This window comes from Columba livia, chromosome 7 (genome assembly GCF_036013475.1).
Source record: "Columba livia isolate bColLiv1 breed racing homer chromosome 7, bColLiv1.pat.W.v2, whole genome shotgun sequence".
In the NCBI taxonomy this organism is placed as follows: Eukaryota; Metazoa; Chordata; class Aves; order Columbiformes; family Columbidae; genus Columba; species Columba livia.
The window spans coordinates 17,229,362-17,245,276 of NC_088608.1; the positions used below are offsets into that span (position 1 = coordinate 17,229,362).

Consider the following 15,915-nt stretch of genomic DNA (forward strand, 5'->3'; position numbering starts at 1 on the left):
GCTGAGGTCCCTGCAGGGTGACAGCAGCCAGAGAGCAGGGGCTGCCTGAGCTTCACAAAGGACCCTTGCTTATCTCACTTTCGGGTACCCTTGACGTTCCCTGCTTCCTCCAGCCTGCAAGATAGATGGACTCTGTGCTACACCTCTGTGTGAAATCACGGAGCTGGGGATCCTTCTCTGGTCTGTGGCCAAGTGACACAGAGCATCTGTGTCTGCACAGCACCATGCATGGCACTGGGTCTCTTCCAGCTGCCAAGAGGAACCCTCTACCCAAAACCATAATTATTGCTTTCTGTGTATGTGCATGTTTTGTTGGGTTTGCAGCAGCAAGGCTGAGCTGCAGCCCATTGCAGCACTTACCCACAGCGTCCTGTGCTACGTGTCCAGGGATTATATGCCCAGTGCAGGGGGTGTCTGAGGATGGGAAGCCAGCTGGAGAGCACTGGAGGGTGCACAGAGCCGTGCCAGGATTGTTGCTCAGCACAGTCCAAATCCAGAGCGGAGACCATGTTAGGAGCTCAGCAAGCTTGTCTGGCGTGTTTGAGTGTGCAACTTTGGTGCATCTTTCCCATGAGGACCCTGAGCATCTCCTGGCTCTGCTCCATGGCTTTCCCCATCTCCCTCCAGGAGAGTCACGAGGAAGAAATCTCCTGCAGTCCCAGCACCTGACCCATGTACTTAGGGAGAGACGAGGGTAAGTAGGCAGGATGCTCAGCATCTCAGAGAGGTTTTCTGGCTGCCAACAGGCTTCCCCAGCTCCTGCCCCCATGCCTCTCTGTGCCTCTGCTCTGCACTGCAGCACGCCTGCCCTCTCTGCCAGCAAGCCCAGCGCTTCATCTTCTGCAGTTCCCTCGGTGTTGGCTCCTTTACCTGCCCAGGTGACCCTTTTGGTGGATGCTTTAAAGTGCTTGGTACAAGCAAACAATATGAAAGCACAAGCCACCAGGAGATCTGCAGGGAGACAGATAGCCATGGCCAGGGCAGCAGTCCTGACCTGGGTGGGATGCTGCCCCATGGCTGCTGTAGGATGGAGAAGGCAGCATCTGAGCCCTGGGCATCTGGGGTTAAGGAAGCTGCTGGGAGGTGGAGCAGATGCTGTGCTGGGCAGCTGGGCTGCACAGGTGAGCAGGGCCTGAATCAGGAGAGGAAACCAGGAGCGATTGGAACATACAGGCTGGCAGAATGGAGGCTGCAAGGAGATGGGATTGCTGTTCATAAATACATCAAGGGAGTAAATACAAGGGAGGGAAGAGAGCTATTTAAGCTAAGGGACAATGCTGGCATTAGAAGAAATGGTACAAACTGGCCATGAATAAATTTGGGTTGGAAATGAGGAGCTGAGTGATATTCTGGGATGAATTTCCCCCAGGAGCAGTGGGAGAGGAAAGCACAACTTTGTGATGGCACTTGCTCTGCTACCAGAGGTAGCTGTGTGCTGCTGTGCCTGCATGACAGGACTGAGAGGTGAGGACCTGGGGCCTCCAGCCTCTCACTGTTGTGTCACAGCCACCCTGGCTCCATGTGGCACTGGCAGCACAGCCATCTCCAGCTCCTGGCTTGTCCAGTGCAGGACTCCTGAGGTAATGTCTTGCAGGGAGAGGTCCTCCCCTGGCACACAAGTTTGTATGTGTTGTCACAGATACTGCTTCTGAAAGCAGGATGGTGCCAGTGTCACCCTGCTTTACTGATGTAACTGGCAGTGCTGGGGCAGATGCACTGGGAAGGTATCCTCGCCTGTGTATGCAGTGCATCCCCCTGCCATGCATTGCACCCTTGTACTCCTTACCCACCAGGAGCAGGGAGCCCTGGTCTGGATCCTGCCTGCTCCTGGAGGGCACTGGGCTGCACGCTGACCCCAAAGCAGCAGCCTGGCCTGCTCACCCTGCTCAGTGCTGGGGCTCAAGTGCCTTCCACCCCTCTGCTCAGCTGCTGGCGCAGCCCACGGCACAGCTGAGTTATTGGTATTCCAGCAGTGATCCTATTTGGCACCAGAGGGGCTCTGCCAGCCCCCACACCCGTGTCCCTGCTTCTGGCTCAGCTTGGCCAAGGGGGCTCAGCTGGCACGGGCTGGCCTGTGGCACAGGGAGAGGCACATCTGTGCAGAGAGGCGGCAGGAGAAGTCCCAGCTCTCCAGGATGTGCCCTCAGCATCTCCCACCTCACTGTCGCTCCACTGCTCTCCCTCCTCCCAGGGAAGTGGGTTGGGGCACAGCAGAGGATGCTCCAGGGCTTGGCCCTTCACAGGATGGGGGAAACAAGGAACCCAGCCCAGTGCTGGTGTGCCCTGCTCAGGGCCAAAGGTGCCCTGCTCTGCCGCAACTGAGACTGCAGGTCCCAGTGCTCCATGGAGGTGGGAGCCCCATCCCCTTTGAGCAGGGCTGCATCCCACAGGATCTATTCTGGCAGTTCTGTGTGGGGCAGGGGGTGGCACTGAGGGGCTGCCGGTGTGGGGGCATGGTGGTGCCACCGCTGGAGCTGGGGTTGAGCCAAACTGGCGCTGTTCCCCAACCCTCCTGTGAGCAGGGAAAGGAAATGGTGCAACCATGCATGAGAGGGGACGTTTGCAAAGGCGAAAACATCCCACTGGCTCAGAAAATTGCTGCAGAATCAGGCTTGAAATGAGTTGAAATTGCTGAATCCAAGCGGTTCTCATATCCCGGGCAGTTGCAATGCTGGCGTCAGCGCTGTAGCTTCCGTCCCGGGGCACCCAGGCGGGGCCTGGCCACGCTGCGTGGGGGGAGTGGGCTACTGGGAACATGGCAGGGGGTACTGGGGGGGCCCTGGAGCATGGAAGGGGGCTCTGGCAGAGACAGGCTAGGGAACCAGGAGCAGAGCAAGAGACAGTATGCGTGGGCATGCTGTTACCCCACTTCTGCCATCGCTGACACAATTTGGCCCCACCTATTGTGCAGCATCTCCTGGCCAGGGCCATCCCTGTGCCTCCAGCACACTCAGGAAGCAGCATTTCTAATTTTGGAGTCTACTTTCTTTTATTCCACAGTCCTGCCCATGCTGATTTACTCTCTGGGCTGGAGTACCCAGAGGACACGCCCAAGGTTACTCCTGGTCTGGCATTTTTGCCAGACCAGGGCAGGCAGCACTCCAGTGTCATCCCCGTCTCCATCATGCCCCAGCAGTGACTGTGCTCAGAGGTGTCCCCATACCAGGGTACCCTCTCTGCATAGTGTGCCCATGCCCAGGGCCTGCCTGCTGGCTGTGTGCCCCAGCAGGGACATGGGAGCAGGACCAGGTGTCCCAGTGGGGACATAGGAGTGGGGCTGGGTGCCCCGGGTGTGCAGGAGCAGGACCCATCAGGGCTTCACATGCCGCAGCTCATTTCCCTTGCATGCAAACATTTGGCTGGAAGCCTAGTGCGGCCTCTTGTCTCCTTGGAGCAATCAGGATTTGTCACTGCTTGCAATGTTTAACATTGTCTTCCAGAGGCTAAATACCATGGGGAGCCGTGTAAGCCGCGGAAATACCTGCGTGAGCTGGGATCAGCCAGAGACTAGCACAGTGGGCTGGCAGTGGTGGGGATGGGGGGACTGAGGGTGTGTGGGGCTGGTCTTTGTGCCCCCAGTGATCATGGGCAAGCTGGTGTGAGCTGGGGTGAGGATGCTGGGGGCTAGCACGCTGCTCCCAGGGGGTGACTCACTGTGGGGGAAAAGGACAGGAGTGAAGGGGAGCCCCAGAGCTGTGTGAGGTGGGGAGGAGGACGCCAGGGCCCCTGGCGATCTCCAGCTAGGATCCATCTGCTAGGCACAAGCAGCTATTTCTGTCAAGGTCAGCAAGTCTCCACGGCAGAGAGCAGGGAAATGAGGAATTGTGTTGAGAAATTACCTCCCTAATGGGGTCTCCCCTGCACGTGAGCACGGCGCAGGGCTGCCGGCGTGTAGCGGCTGCGTGGAGAGACTGGCGTGTGATGCAGGAATCCTGCTGCCCTGGCCCTGAGGGTGCCCAGTGAACAGAGCCCCAGGTGACATCCCTAGCTGAACACATGTGCTCCAACCCTGCAAGGCGCTTTTCTGGGTCAGCTGTGGGGAGGAAATCATGTTCCTCATGCAGGCAGGCTCTCCTCTGCCCTTTCTCCTCCTCCCATACACCCCGTTATCTAATTTAGTTTGTCATGCTGGAAAGGCAAAGCCCTTCAGGACTGTGCTGTGCTCTCGCCAGCGCTATTTCACAGCTGGCCTCAGCACCCTGGCAACTGACGAGTAACTCAGCTGGGTGCCACAGCCACCCCTGCCCTCCCCATATGACCCTGCAGCCATGACTGCCTGCCTGGGGCTACAGGGGGTAGGGAGCAAGGCCACCATCACCTCTGGACCTTTTCCTCCAGCTCTGCCCAACCCTGGTCCCTGGCCCTGAGCTGTCTGTCCCCATGTGACCCAGCCTCTGCATCCCATCCCTCGCCCCACTCCAGGGTGATTGCGATGCTGCCTGGAGATGTCTGAACCAACACGAGATGGAAGCGTTCAAAGAAATGACATTTCCTCCAGCCTGGAAAGCTCATCTACCGTTTAACAAAAACTAATATAAAAGCTGCCCTGGTGTGCAAGGGGCTGATGGTATCAGGCTGGCAGCCTCCGGCTCTTGGAGCCACAATAAATCTCAGCAAGAAGCCAAGCCGGCTCAAACAGCCCCACACAAACACATCGGCACAGGTATGGGGGTTGCTGAGCTGTGTCCTGGAAATGGTACAGGGACACACAGGCTGGAAGGGACAGCTCAGTGTGGGGTGGGGGTGACCCACTGGTCTGGTCCTGAGGGTTCAGAGAGCAGGGAGGCCCATGGCACTCCTGCTGTCATGGGGGAGCCAATGGCAGTGCTCCTGCCCACATGGGCGTTGTGGGGACAGTGCCAGGACTGGTGACAGCTCTGGGGCATGGGTTCATGCCGTTGGTCAGGACTGCTCCCCAGCCTTGGCTTTGTGACCCCAGGGAGCCGACCTCTGCCTCGAGGAAGTGCTGTGGCCCCGCAGGAGCATTTGTTCCTCCAGTAAAGCAAGCAGCAGTGCAGGCACCTGATAGTGGGAGGGATGAGGACACGGTGCCATGGGGCTCCATTGCTCCCCATTGCTGCCCGCTGTGGGGCTGGGGTGCTGCCCTCGCCTGCCCTGCGCTGTGCCGCGGCAGGACCCGAAGGTGGGATTACGGCAGAAGCAAGGGAGGGCAGCTGTGGGGGCCCTATCCTGCCGGTCCCGGCTCTGTCCTGCGGCCGGCTCGGGCCGGGGAGGGAGGGCGCCTGGCGGGCGGCGCTGCGCGCCTTGCGCAGCCCCAGCGCGGGGCCCTGCTGCCCCCTGCCGGAGCCGGCCCCGCCGGGCCGCGCACCCACCGCTCGGCCCGCGGCTGCCCGGAGCCGGGGTGCCCGGAGCCGGCGTGCCGGAAGCCGGGGCTTGGCCAGAGCCAACAAGGTCTGGTACCTTGGGTGCCTTTGGGCTGGGCTTCTCCCTGCTGCGGGGCAGGGGGTGCAATGGAGGTGGGGCGGGTGGGGAGTGCTGTGTCGCCTCTAGGCACAGGAGATGCTGCCCACTGCCTCTGCTTGCCTCCCTCCCTGCCCATGCCATTCCCAAACTACGTTCCTGACCTGCCTGGCACCCTCCTGTGTCTGTCACCAAGCTGCCAGCTATGATCCTGGCCAGGTCCCTGGGATGGCTGCGGAGGCACACTTTGGTCACAGCAGAATGGATGGCGCCAGGAATGCCTGCTAGGGCAAGCAGGAGCTTCCCCATTCCAGATGCCACGTTCGCCATTGGCATCCTCTTCCTGCCCCAGCCACCGCAGAGCAGCAGGAATGATGCCCTTCATTGGGGGCACAACGGCTCCTGCTCATCCCGGGGCTGCGGGATGCCCTGGGGCCAGCCGGTGCCTTGGCAGGGCTGGTGCTGAAGGCGGGTGCCTGGGGGAGGCAGCACCGGGAGATGAGAGGCTGCTGGGGAGCGCGGTGCCGAGCTTTGAAGGTGCCCTGACAGGCTGTCAGGGCCCTGCCAGCTGCGCTGACAGCCTGGTGCAGAGACACCCCCCCGCCGTCGCCACGCTCTGATCACAGCCTCACCGTCACTTCAAAGCGCCCGCCGTGCTCAGTTGGGCTCTCATGCAGCCTCCTGCTCCACAGCTCTACTCCTTCTGCCCCACAGCCCCACTTCTCCCACCCCACAGGGCTCAGATCCACTGGCGCCCCCAGCTCCAGGCTGGGCAATATCAGAGTGCAGCACTGGGCACTGAGGTATATATATGGTCCCAAGCAGTGCTGGCAGGAGGCAATGGGCCCCCAGGCTTGACAGTGTCCTGTGCCTGTGGGGCAGGGCCCCAAGCCCAGAGTAGCTGTGTTTGGGAACCCTGGTGGTCCAACCAGGTATCCAGGAGTGCTGCAGTGCCAGGGCAGGTGACAATGGTGTTGAGCTGGGGCACAGTGTCCTTAGGCACATGGCTCACGCAACATAAATGGGACAGGGCATCACTATCTGGACACTGGTGCCCACCATGCTGGGGCACTGGGTGCTGCCAGTTCACCCTGCCAGGGGTAATGCAACACATCCGCCTGTCCCAGCCCGGCTCAGGGAGGAATTTTCCATTCCCGAATGGAGGTTGGGGGAAGGCGTGTGTTTGCAACAGCCCCCTCTTCTCCCTCCCCTCACCCGTCACCAGAGCAGCTTGGGAAGGCGCCTGCCACATTTGTCTCTAGGAAGGTGCAGAGCAAAAGCCTCCCAGGAGGGAGAGCTCCCTGGAGGGGACCAGGGACCCTGGGCAGTTTCAGGGGCAGCCTGAACTCCGCTTTCCAGAGGAGCCACCGTGCCTGCAGCCATGCCACTGCCCCTTGACTGCTGCCGGGATGAGGAAGCCCTGGCAGATGCTCAGGACGGTGGTGCTGCCCAACTCGCCGTCGGCATCCTGCGAGCCACCAGGATCCCTGGGCTGCACTACATGTGCACGCGGCCACAGTCCCGCCTGCGTCGCCTGCTCTGGAGCCTGGCCTTCCTGGCTTCCGCGGGGCTGCTGGCCACCGGCGCCACCGACCGCCTGCACCACCTGCTCTCGCGCCCCGTGCACACCCGGGCACGGCTCACCTGGGCCCCCCAGCTCCGCTTCCCGGCTGTCACCCTCTGCAACCCCAACCGGGCACGCTTCCTGCGCCTCACCAAGCCCGACCTCTACTCGGTGGGGCAGTGGCTGGGGCTGGCCTGGGAGAACCGCTCGCTGGTGCCCGAGATGCTGGCCATGCTGGGAGAGGACCGGCGTGAGTGGCTGACCCGTCTCGCCAACTACTCGCGTTTCTTGCCGCCCCGCCGCTCCGAGCGCACTATGCAGAGCTTCTTCCACCGCCTGGGCCACCAGATCGAGGACATGCTGGTGGAGTGCCGCTTTCAGGGAGAGCGCTGTGGCCCCCAGCACTTCACCCCTGTGAGTGCCCTCCTGGTAGGGGCAGGATAGCTGGGCTGCCCCATGGGTCCTGTGAGCAATGCTTCACTCTCCAGCAAGAGTGGAGGAGTGGCAGCATGGTGAGATGATGAGATGGGTCCTGCCAAGGGCTGTGCAAGATGTTTTCCAGCACCACTGTGGGACTGGAAAGGGTCCCTGGACCTCATCCTGCTTGCAGAACACCCTGCCAGACCCCTGCCTGCTCCCTCATCCACCCTTTTCTCCATCCCCAGGTCTACACACGTTATGGTAAGTGCTACACCTTCAATGGGGACCGGAGGAACCCAAGAGTGACTCGCCAGGGTGGCATGGGCAACGGGCTGGAGATCATGCTGGACATCCAGCAGGAAGAGTACCTACCCATCTGGAGAGAGACCAGTGAGTGGGGCCACGGTGCTGGCAGGGCACAGGCAAGGGTGGGAGATAGGGAGGGCCGGTGGGGAAACAGAGCACCCCTGGACAGGGATGTATGGGGCAAGTGGGGCACCAGAAGGGTGCTGGGCTCTAGGACGAAGATTCTGGGTGGGCACAGGAGCACAGTTGAGGGCTGTCCCCATAGGCAGGACTGCAGCCTCTCTGTCCTTCTTCCACAGACGAGACGTCATTTGAAGCTGGCATCAGAGTCCAGATTCACAGCCAGGATGAGCCACCCTACATCCATCAGCTGGGCTTTGGTGTCTCGCCTGGCTTCCAGACCTTTGTGTCCTGCCAGGAGCAGCGGGTAAGGCAGGATGCCCCACAGCCCCCAGGGAGATGCCTTCAGGCACCCAGCCTGGCATGGCCCTGCAGCAATGCCCTTCTCATCCCCACAGCTCACCTACCTGCCGCAGCCATGGGGGAACTGCCGGGCCAGCGTGCAGGGGGAGCAGTTGCTGCCCGGCTATGACACCTACAGCATTGCTGCCTGCCGCCTGCAGTGCGAGAAGGAGGCCGTGGTGCGGAGCTGCCACTGCCGCATGGTCCACATGCCAGGTAAAGGACACATATGGCAGTGAGGGGGCACTGTGCTGCCATGACAGTCCTTCTGGGGCTGCCCCAGCTCCCTACAGCCTGTGCCCAAGGATCACTCCTGTCCCATCCCTCTGCACCCTGTGTCCTCCCTGCCCCATCCCTCTGCACCCAAGGACCACCACATCCCCTCCACATGCTAGGTCACCCCCTGTCCTACCCCCTTCCCTGTCTGCCTTATACCCAGGGGCCACCTCTGCCCCAGCGAACCTGCACGCAAGGGCTACCTGTCCCCAGCCTGCACTCAAGGGCCACTTCTCCCCATCCCCTCTGCACCCAGGGGTCACCCCTGCTCCACTGCCTTTAGGGGAGTGGGTCGAGGGTGGGAGGCAGAAGCATGTCAGACTCCCACCCCCCTGACCAGCTCCTTCTCCACAGGCAACGAGTCTATCTGCTCCCCCAACGTGTACATCGAGTGTGCTGACCACACGCTGGGTAGGTGCAGCGGCGGGCGGGCAGGTGGCAGGGGGCCAGCTGGATGCCTCCAGGGAGGGGGCTGAGGGGGTGCAGCCATGCTGATCAGTGTGTGCCCCCAGATGCGGCAGTGGAGGACAGTCAGGAGCGCTGCAGCTGCCCCACACCGTGCAACCTGACACGCTACGGCAAGGAAATCTCCATGGTGCGCATCCCCAACAAGGGCTCAGCGCGCTACCTTGCCCGCAAGTACAACAAGAACGAGACCTACATCAGGTGAACCGCTGGTTCCAGGGTGTTCTGGGGGAGTGGGCAGGGGGCTGAGGACCCTGGGAACCTGCAGTACTCCCACCCCACTCCTGGCAACATGCAGGGAGAGGGACCTGGCATATGTGGTCCCTGCAGCATCCTCTGTCTAGGGGTGGCTGCCACTAGAGCAGCTCCCTGACCTGTCTATGTCCTCCCAGCCCTCCTGCCAGCACACCCCCACTCCATGGTCCCTCCCAGCGTGGGACATGTCCCTTCTGTGTCACCATTGCACCACCCTGCATAACTCACAAGGGGCCTGGGAGGACCTGAGAGCTGAGGAGCTGAGGGATGGGGAAGGTTTGGGGGGCATTGGGGTGGGAGTGTCAGTGACCAGCCCTCCTTGCTGAGCACTGTGGTGTCCTCACAGGGAGAACTTCCTGGTGCTGGACATCTTCTTCGAGGCGCTCAACTATGAGGCCATTGAGCAGAAGAAAGCCTACGACATTGCTGGACTTCTCGGTGACTCCCCTCACCTTCCTATGGGACCCTGAGGCGCGGAGCTCTGGGTCTCAGTGCCGGAAGGGTATATGGCTGGTTGGGGAGGGACTGGCTGAAGGGTGGCGCGCTGCTGGCTGTCCCTTGTCCCATACAAGACCCTGCTCTCCCCATCTTGTTTCCTCTGCCCCCATGACCATGCTGTTGCCCTCCATCCAGCAGCCCTGGCAGTGCCCACAGCCCTGCTGCCCACCCTGAGCTCCCTCTGGGTTGTGCAGCATCCCTTGGTGACCATCTCCCCTTTCTCCTCCCCAGGGGACATCGGGGGACAGATGGGTTTGTTCATTGGTGCCAGCATCCTCACCATCCTGGAGATCCTGGACTATGTGTATGAGGTGTGTTGAGCCCTTGGTGCTGTGGGGCGAGGTGCAGAGTGGGGGCCAGGCTCCCCTGGGGGAGTGGGACACGTGCACAGCCACCCCAGAGGGCTACTACAGCAGGAGGCAGTGGGAGGAGGACAGGTCCTCCAACATCCTTTGGTGCCCTGAGGGCAGAAGTGCTGTCCCCACTCTCAGCCCTGAGTCCCCCAAGTGGGCAGGCGAGTAGGCAGCAGGTCCATGCAGACCGGGGTGCCCACACATGAGGTGCTCCCCATGTACGGGTCCAGGGCTGACCCCCCATCTGCCCCCAGGTGATCCGGGACAAGGTGAGCCGGGTCCTGCGCCGCTCCAAGCCACCACTGAAGAAGCCCTCGGGCAGCATTGCCACACTGGGACTGGAGGAACTCAAGGACCAGGTACCCCTGTGGGGGTGGGCTGCCCTGGGGGCTGCAAGGACAGGGCCAGGGCAGCGTCCCCTCCAGGGGGAAGGGATGTCATTCTGAGAGCAAGGGATGGCATGATTCTGTATTTGGTGACCTCAGGCTGCAGAGCTGGAGCAGCCCCAGGGTGACAGGGAGCTGTGTGCCCCCAGGGGGGGCACTTCTGGGGACAGGCTGTGCTGGAGTAGGGGGGAGCAGGGTGCATGGGGTCTGTATCCACCCCACTGACTGTCATCCCCACAGAGCCCCTGTGCAACGCTGGGCCGGCACGTGGAGGGTGCCTACAATGCAGGCATCCTGCCCAACCACCACCACCGCCACCACTATCCTCACCAGGGCGTCTTCGAGGACTTCGCCTGCTAGGCCAGCTTGGGACTGGGGGTGGGCAGCCCCCTGCCACCCCCCTGCCCACCATCTGCATGGAGAGGGATTGCGGCACTGGGGGCACAGGCCCCTGCATCCCCCACGCCACCACGGGGACCAGCTGCACCATTCTCCCCCGGTGACGCTGCCAGATATGCCTTGGCAATGGCACTGGAGTGGCCCCCCAGCCCTTTCACCTGTCCCCTCCGCTTGCCCCCAGCACATGGGCTTGGTCCTGTCTCAAGCACATGGTGCAGAGGGGAATGGGCATGCTGGGGAGGTTTGGGGGAGCAGCAGGGTACAGGTCAGAGGGGCCCTGGCAATGCAGAGCATGCAGCAGGTAAGCTGCAGTTCCTGTGAGCCCTTCCAAGACCTCCCCTGCTGGTCCCTCTTGGGAGGGTCACTGCCCTGCATAGTCCACCTAGGAGAGAGATGTGCTTGGAACAGCTCTCCCTCCCCAAGGACCACTCACCCCCCACCTTCCCGCTGCAGGGCCGGGCTGCATTGCAGGGCACCCCTCTGAACAGCACAGCCCCCCTGGCCAGCCCAGGGACACCCCACCTGCAGCCACACCTGCATGGCACCATCCTGACCCCTGGCACCACCACCACTGTGACATCCCCAAAACATCTGCCTGCCCTTCCCCAACCTCATGCAGCCTGCCAGAGCTGCAGCCCCGCCATTGCTGTTTCCAGCCAGACCCCTGCACTGTGACACCCCCCACCACTCCAGTGTTGGCCCTAGTAGCCCCCAGTCATTGTGGCACTGCAGACCTACTGCCTCCCCACTCTCCTGCCTCCCATGCCACCATGTCCCTCCCCAGCCCTCCCCATCCTCTCCTTGCCCAGGCATTTCCCAAAGCAGCTCATCCCTTGGTGCAGTTGCCCAGTGCAGCTCAGGCAGCACAAGGGGGTCCTGACCTCGCTCCCCTGCCTGTCACCATTCTTTTGCACCATGCACGTACCCCTTGCCACACTCCCACTCCCTGGGTGCTGAGCACCTGCTGTGCCTCCCCCAGACTGTACATGGTTAGGAGGGTGCCCCGTGCCCAGCACCACCCGAACAGCCACAGCCTGACCTGCTGGCTGGACCCTCAGCCAGGACTGGCACCCACAGCCCTCCAACCCGCCCTGAGGTGGCAGGACCCATGGCAGGACTCACAGTGTTCTCCCTGTCCTGCTGGACATTGCCTCCTCCCCCTCCACTGTAGCAGACACCAGCGCAGGGCAAACCGCCCCAAAATATCTCAGGAGGGGGCGTGGGCTGGCAAAGCCCCCCTCAACACACACCCGCAACAGAAAGGGGGACCCTGGGGCAGGAATTTGGGACCTTTGGGGGAGGCTGGGGTTGACCCAGGAAGCCCCTGTCCCTGCCGGTTTGGTCCCCATCCCCGGTGCCCGCAGATGGAGCATGGCTGTGCCATGCTGTGGCCAAAGCCATAGATTCAGGAGGAGCCATCACCCTCACAGCCCCCAAGGCCCCACATGTGGGAGATGCAGGGCAGAGACCAGAGGACCAGCCTGGTGATGTGCTCAGGAGCCCTGACACTGGGTATGTGCAGCCCAACAGGCCCCCAGAATATGCACCCGGGTGGGAACATGTTCCTCGTCAGTGCAAACACCTGGCTGTGTGGTGTCCCATGTCCCGCTGCACAGGGAGGACACAGCAAGCCTCCCAGCAGAACAGGCCAGTGGTGCTCCCTGGGAAGACCCTCCAGAGCACTCCATGCCAGTTTCCCCACACTGACCCACAAGCAGGAGTGCCCCTGGAGGTGTGCCACGTGTTAGCTTGGGAACATGCCATGACTGTGCCAGCCAGCCCTACACCAAGGTCTCCTGCAGCGGGTGGATGATGCAGGTTGTGGCCCCTCCACCAGCAGGAGCAGCGAGTTCTGAGCAGGGTGGGCACAGGCACTGCGGTGGGAGGGCCAGTACAAACACCCTCATGCTGCTGAACGTGAGAGACATGTAACTGTTTTATAAATGTACAAACACTCCCTAATAAAGAGGCACAAGTAGGTCTGGAGCCACCTGCGAGGGCTGGGGCGGGCGCCTCTGTGGGGCTGGGCAGAGAGCCGAGGGGAGTGAGCAGAGCAGGATGTCCTGGTGCAGATGGTGCTGAGCTGATGACGACTGGCAGGAGGACCCAGGTTTAGCATCCTCGTGCTTCTACCCAAGGCCAACCCCAAACCTAGTGCTGTGGCCACCAGGAGTCCAGTCCTCCCAAGGGAAGGGGCCGCTGCTGTCTAGGGCTCACTGGGCTGCAAAGTGGTGCCAGCCCAGCCCAGTGCTGCTTGAATTGCCTGTAATGAGCCACATGAAATAGCTGGGGCATAACTAGAAGGGGATCCACCATAGTGAAACAAGCCCTTAATTTTAATGAGCGCAGCCTTCTGGACAAATGCCAGACACCTGACTGCAGCATGACCGGCTGCACTGGCGACAGCTCCTGTTGCTGCAGAGGTGACAAGCCAGGCAGGCTCAGCTCCTGTGGCTGTGTGTGGGATTGGGGTGCTGCCAGCTGGCCCCAAAACTTGGGGATGCCATGCTGGACCCAGGGAGGGGGCACCAGGATTGAGCAGCCAGCAAGGATCCCTTCTGCCCACGAGACAGGCATCTCCTTGGACACTTCCCACAGTACCTCCACCACCACACACCACACTTACAGCTGTTCCCAGAGAAAAGCTGCGTTTCAGAGAAAACAAACCATCCAGCTTGGAAGTGCAGGGGCTGGAAGTGAGCCCCAAAGTGCCACGGGACGTGTAGACTTGCTGCTGTCACCTCCACCCCGTTGCCTCATGCCTGGAGTTGCTGGTGGCAACAGGCAACACTTGGAGAAAGGAGTGGCCCTCAGCTTCTCCTGATGACCCGAGCATGCCAAGCTCCTTGCTTTGCTCCTGGCTGTTTCCCTATGACCCCCTGATGGGAAAATACACCGGTGGTGTCCGCCAGCAGGACCAAGCAGGGGACACAGCCCTTGCTTTCCAGTGCTTGGCTCCTCACCATGGGCAAACAGACTGGAAGAAACAAGGAGGCAATTAAAATCAAAATCCAGCCAAGCTGCCTGCCTCTCCCCCCAGAGCTTTAGGCTCCTGCAGTCTGCTTGTGCTGGGGCTGAGTGTCCCCAGAGGGGACGTCCCTGGGCATAGCTGGGTACACTGACATCCCTGTGCAGAGAAAGCCCCATGGGCAAGCACACATTGGCAGCAGCCCTGCCTGCACTTGCAGCTAATGGCTGTTTCCCGCTTCATCAAAAGGGTCCGATTACCCGCAGCTCAGACAGTAAAGCCCCTGGCTGAAGCCCACCATTCCCTGCACCCTCCAGAGAGGTTCAGCAGCACATCTGGCTGTGATCCGGGGCATTTGGCACAGGCAAAGCCCAGCATCTCTGCCTGCTCCTCTTCAAGCAGCACAGTGTCTCCTGCCTTCGTTTGCAGGTGGAAGGAAATGTTTGCTGGGGTTGGGTCCTGCTCTGTGGGTAGTGGAGCTCCTCCTGCAGACAGATAGCAAGGCATGGCTGTCCCTTTCCCAACATAAATACAGGGATGAGGGGGCACTGCGCTTCCCCTTGCCCTCCAGACCTCTCCTGGCGCAGCCTTGCTTCCTACACCCTCCCAAACATCAGCTATCAAGCTGATGAGCATTGCCAGGGCTGAAGTAACTCTGCTGTGGGATTTAGCACAGCCAGAAGTGACCTGAGCAAGGCTAGAGAAACAGGTTTTGCCTTTGCCACTCGCAAGCTCACTGCTGCACTTGCAGCGAGGCACCCTCAGGACCACGCTGCGGGAATAAAGTTGGTGGGGGGCAGAACAGCAGAGCAGCAGTTTGGGTGTTTCCCGGTGTAAGTCCTTGCCATGGTGCAGGATGGAGATGGGAGGCGGGTGCCCCGCCAGCCCCTCTCGTGCTTCAGGCTGCTTGGCTCTGAACCAGCCCTTCACGCCCTCTTCTAAAAAACTCCCAAGAACTTGCATTGTTCTTCTCTAAGGCCATGGTGAGCCAATAATGCTTGTAGAAAATTTTCTCAAGGTAAGTGGAAGTCTATGGGCAGCAGACACATTCTCTCCTGCCCTGTTGGGAAAATTGCCTTTTCACCACTCTGCCTCTGCAAACGCATCTGTGCAAAAACCCGCACGCTGTATGGAAGCACCAGTCAAACATGACCAGGGATTGCAGAAAGTCCCTGTCTGCACACTCGCTCACGTCAGCGGCGAGGGCCACTCCTCCCTGCCTCTTTCAAGGCATCACTGCCCCAGTCCCATGCCCTGTGCCTTGCCTGCGCCTGCCAGCCCTGCACAGGCCAGAGCACATTGTGCTCATGTCCCCATCATCACAGGTCTCTGCCATTGCCCAGTGAGCCCACTTACTTCACCCAGGTGCAGGAAGGTTATTTAGGGCCCCAGGGAAGAGGGCCAGCCCGCTCTCATCACCAAAACCCTTCCCAAAGCTTTGCGCATCCTTTCCCAGGATTTCGGCGTGTTTTGATGCTGCAAATAACTTCAGAAATACCAGAGCAGCTTCAAACCCTGCCAGCTCCTTTTAAAAGGGAGCAGTAACCACGCTGGGAGTGCCATGAGCGCTGTCATTTGTTGCTGCGTATGTCAGAGCAGGGAGGGCTTCGCTGGTGTTGATAATGCAGAACGTTAAGTATGCAAATAGCTCTAACTCGATCTGGGCAAATAGCGATGAGGAGGCAATAGCAACTCTATCTAGACCATCCTGCAACAATTAAATGACACTTCAGGGTTTCTTTTCGCAGCCAACTTGATTTGAAGCTGGTTTGCTTTATTAACATTTGGATACTGTTCTAACACCTAATCACATCCGACTCCTGGGTCTGCTTTTCAGAGGAGAAATGTATCTGTAACGCACCTGCCTCTGCCTCGCTCCCTCTGTCCCAGATTCACATTTAAAGGGAATTAAGGATGCATTCTGGGAAGATCAAAACCAGAAATACTCAGAGCAAGCTAACGGTTATCATCTCAAGTACGGTAAAATTATATTTAAACATACATGCTCCTGCACCACAGCTATGAAGACTGGAGCAGGAATATAGGAATGAGGTACCTTTGGGGAGGGGAGGGCATGGCATGGCACAGAGCCCAGGGGCTTTCCATGAGTTTCACTGAACACTAACAGCCTTGATAACCAAC

At 60.4% G+C, this 15,915-nt stretch overlaps 1 protein-coding gene across 2 annotated transcripts in view; it reads left to right on the forward strand.

The window, feature by feature from the left end:
* The window catches only part of ASIC4 (acid sensing ion channel subunit family member 4), a 29,220-nt gene extending 16,435 nt beyond the window's left edge, over positions 1–12,785 (forward strand). Inside the window, exons 1-10 of one of the 2 annotated variants that reach the window (XM_065070802.1) lie at positions 6,685–7,399; positions 7,651–7,795; positions 8,011–8,138; positions 8,230–8,389; positions 8,804–8,860; positions 8,962–9,115; positions 9,516–9,607; positions 9,899–9,978; positions 10,275–10,379; positions 10,647–12,785. In XM_065070802.1, the coding sequence (XP_064926874.1) occupies positions 6,803–7,399; positions 7,651–7,795; positions 8,011–8,138; positions 8,230–8,389; positions 8,804–8,860; positions 8,962–9,115; positions 9,516–9,607; positions 9,899–9,978; positions 10,275–10,379; positions 10,647–10,766 (1,638 nt within the window). In that variant the 5' untranslated portion in view covers positions 6,685–6,802 and the 3' untranslated portion in view covers positions 10,767–12,785. Of the gene's footprint in view, positions 1–6,684; positions 7,400–7,650; positions 7,796–8,010; positions 8,139–8,229; positions 8,390–8,803; positions 8,861–8,961; positions 9,116–9,515; positions 9,608–9,898; positions 9,979–10,274; positions 10,380–10,646 lie in introns of those variants that run through there. The other variant, XM_005498608.4, reaches the window with a different exon arrangement.
* The last annotated feature ends 3,130 nt before the right edge of the window (positions 12,786–15,915 follow it).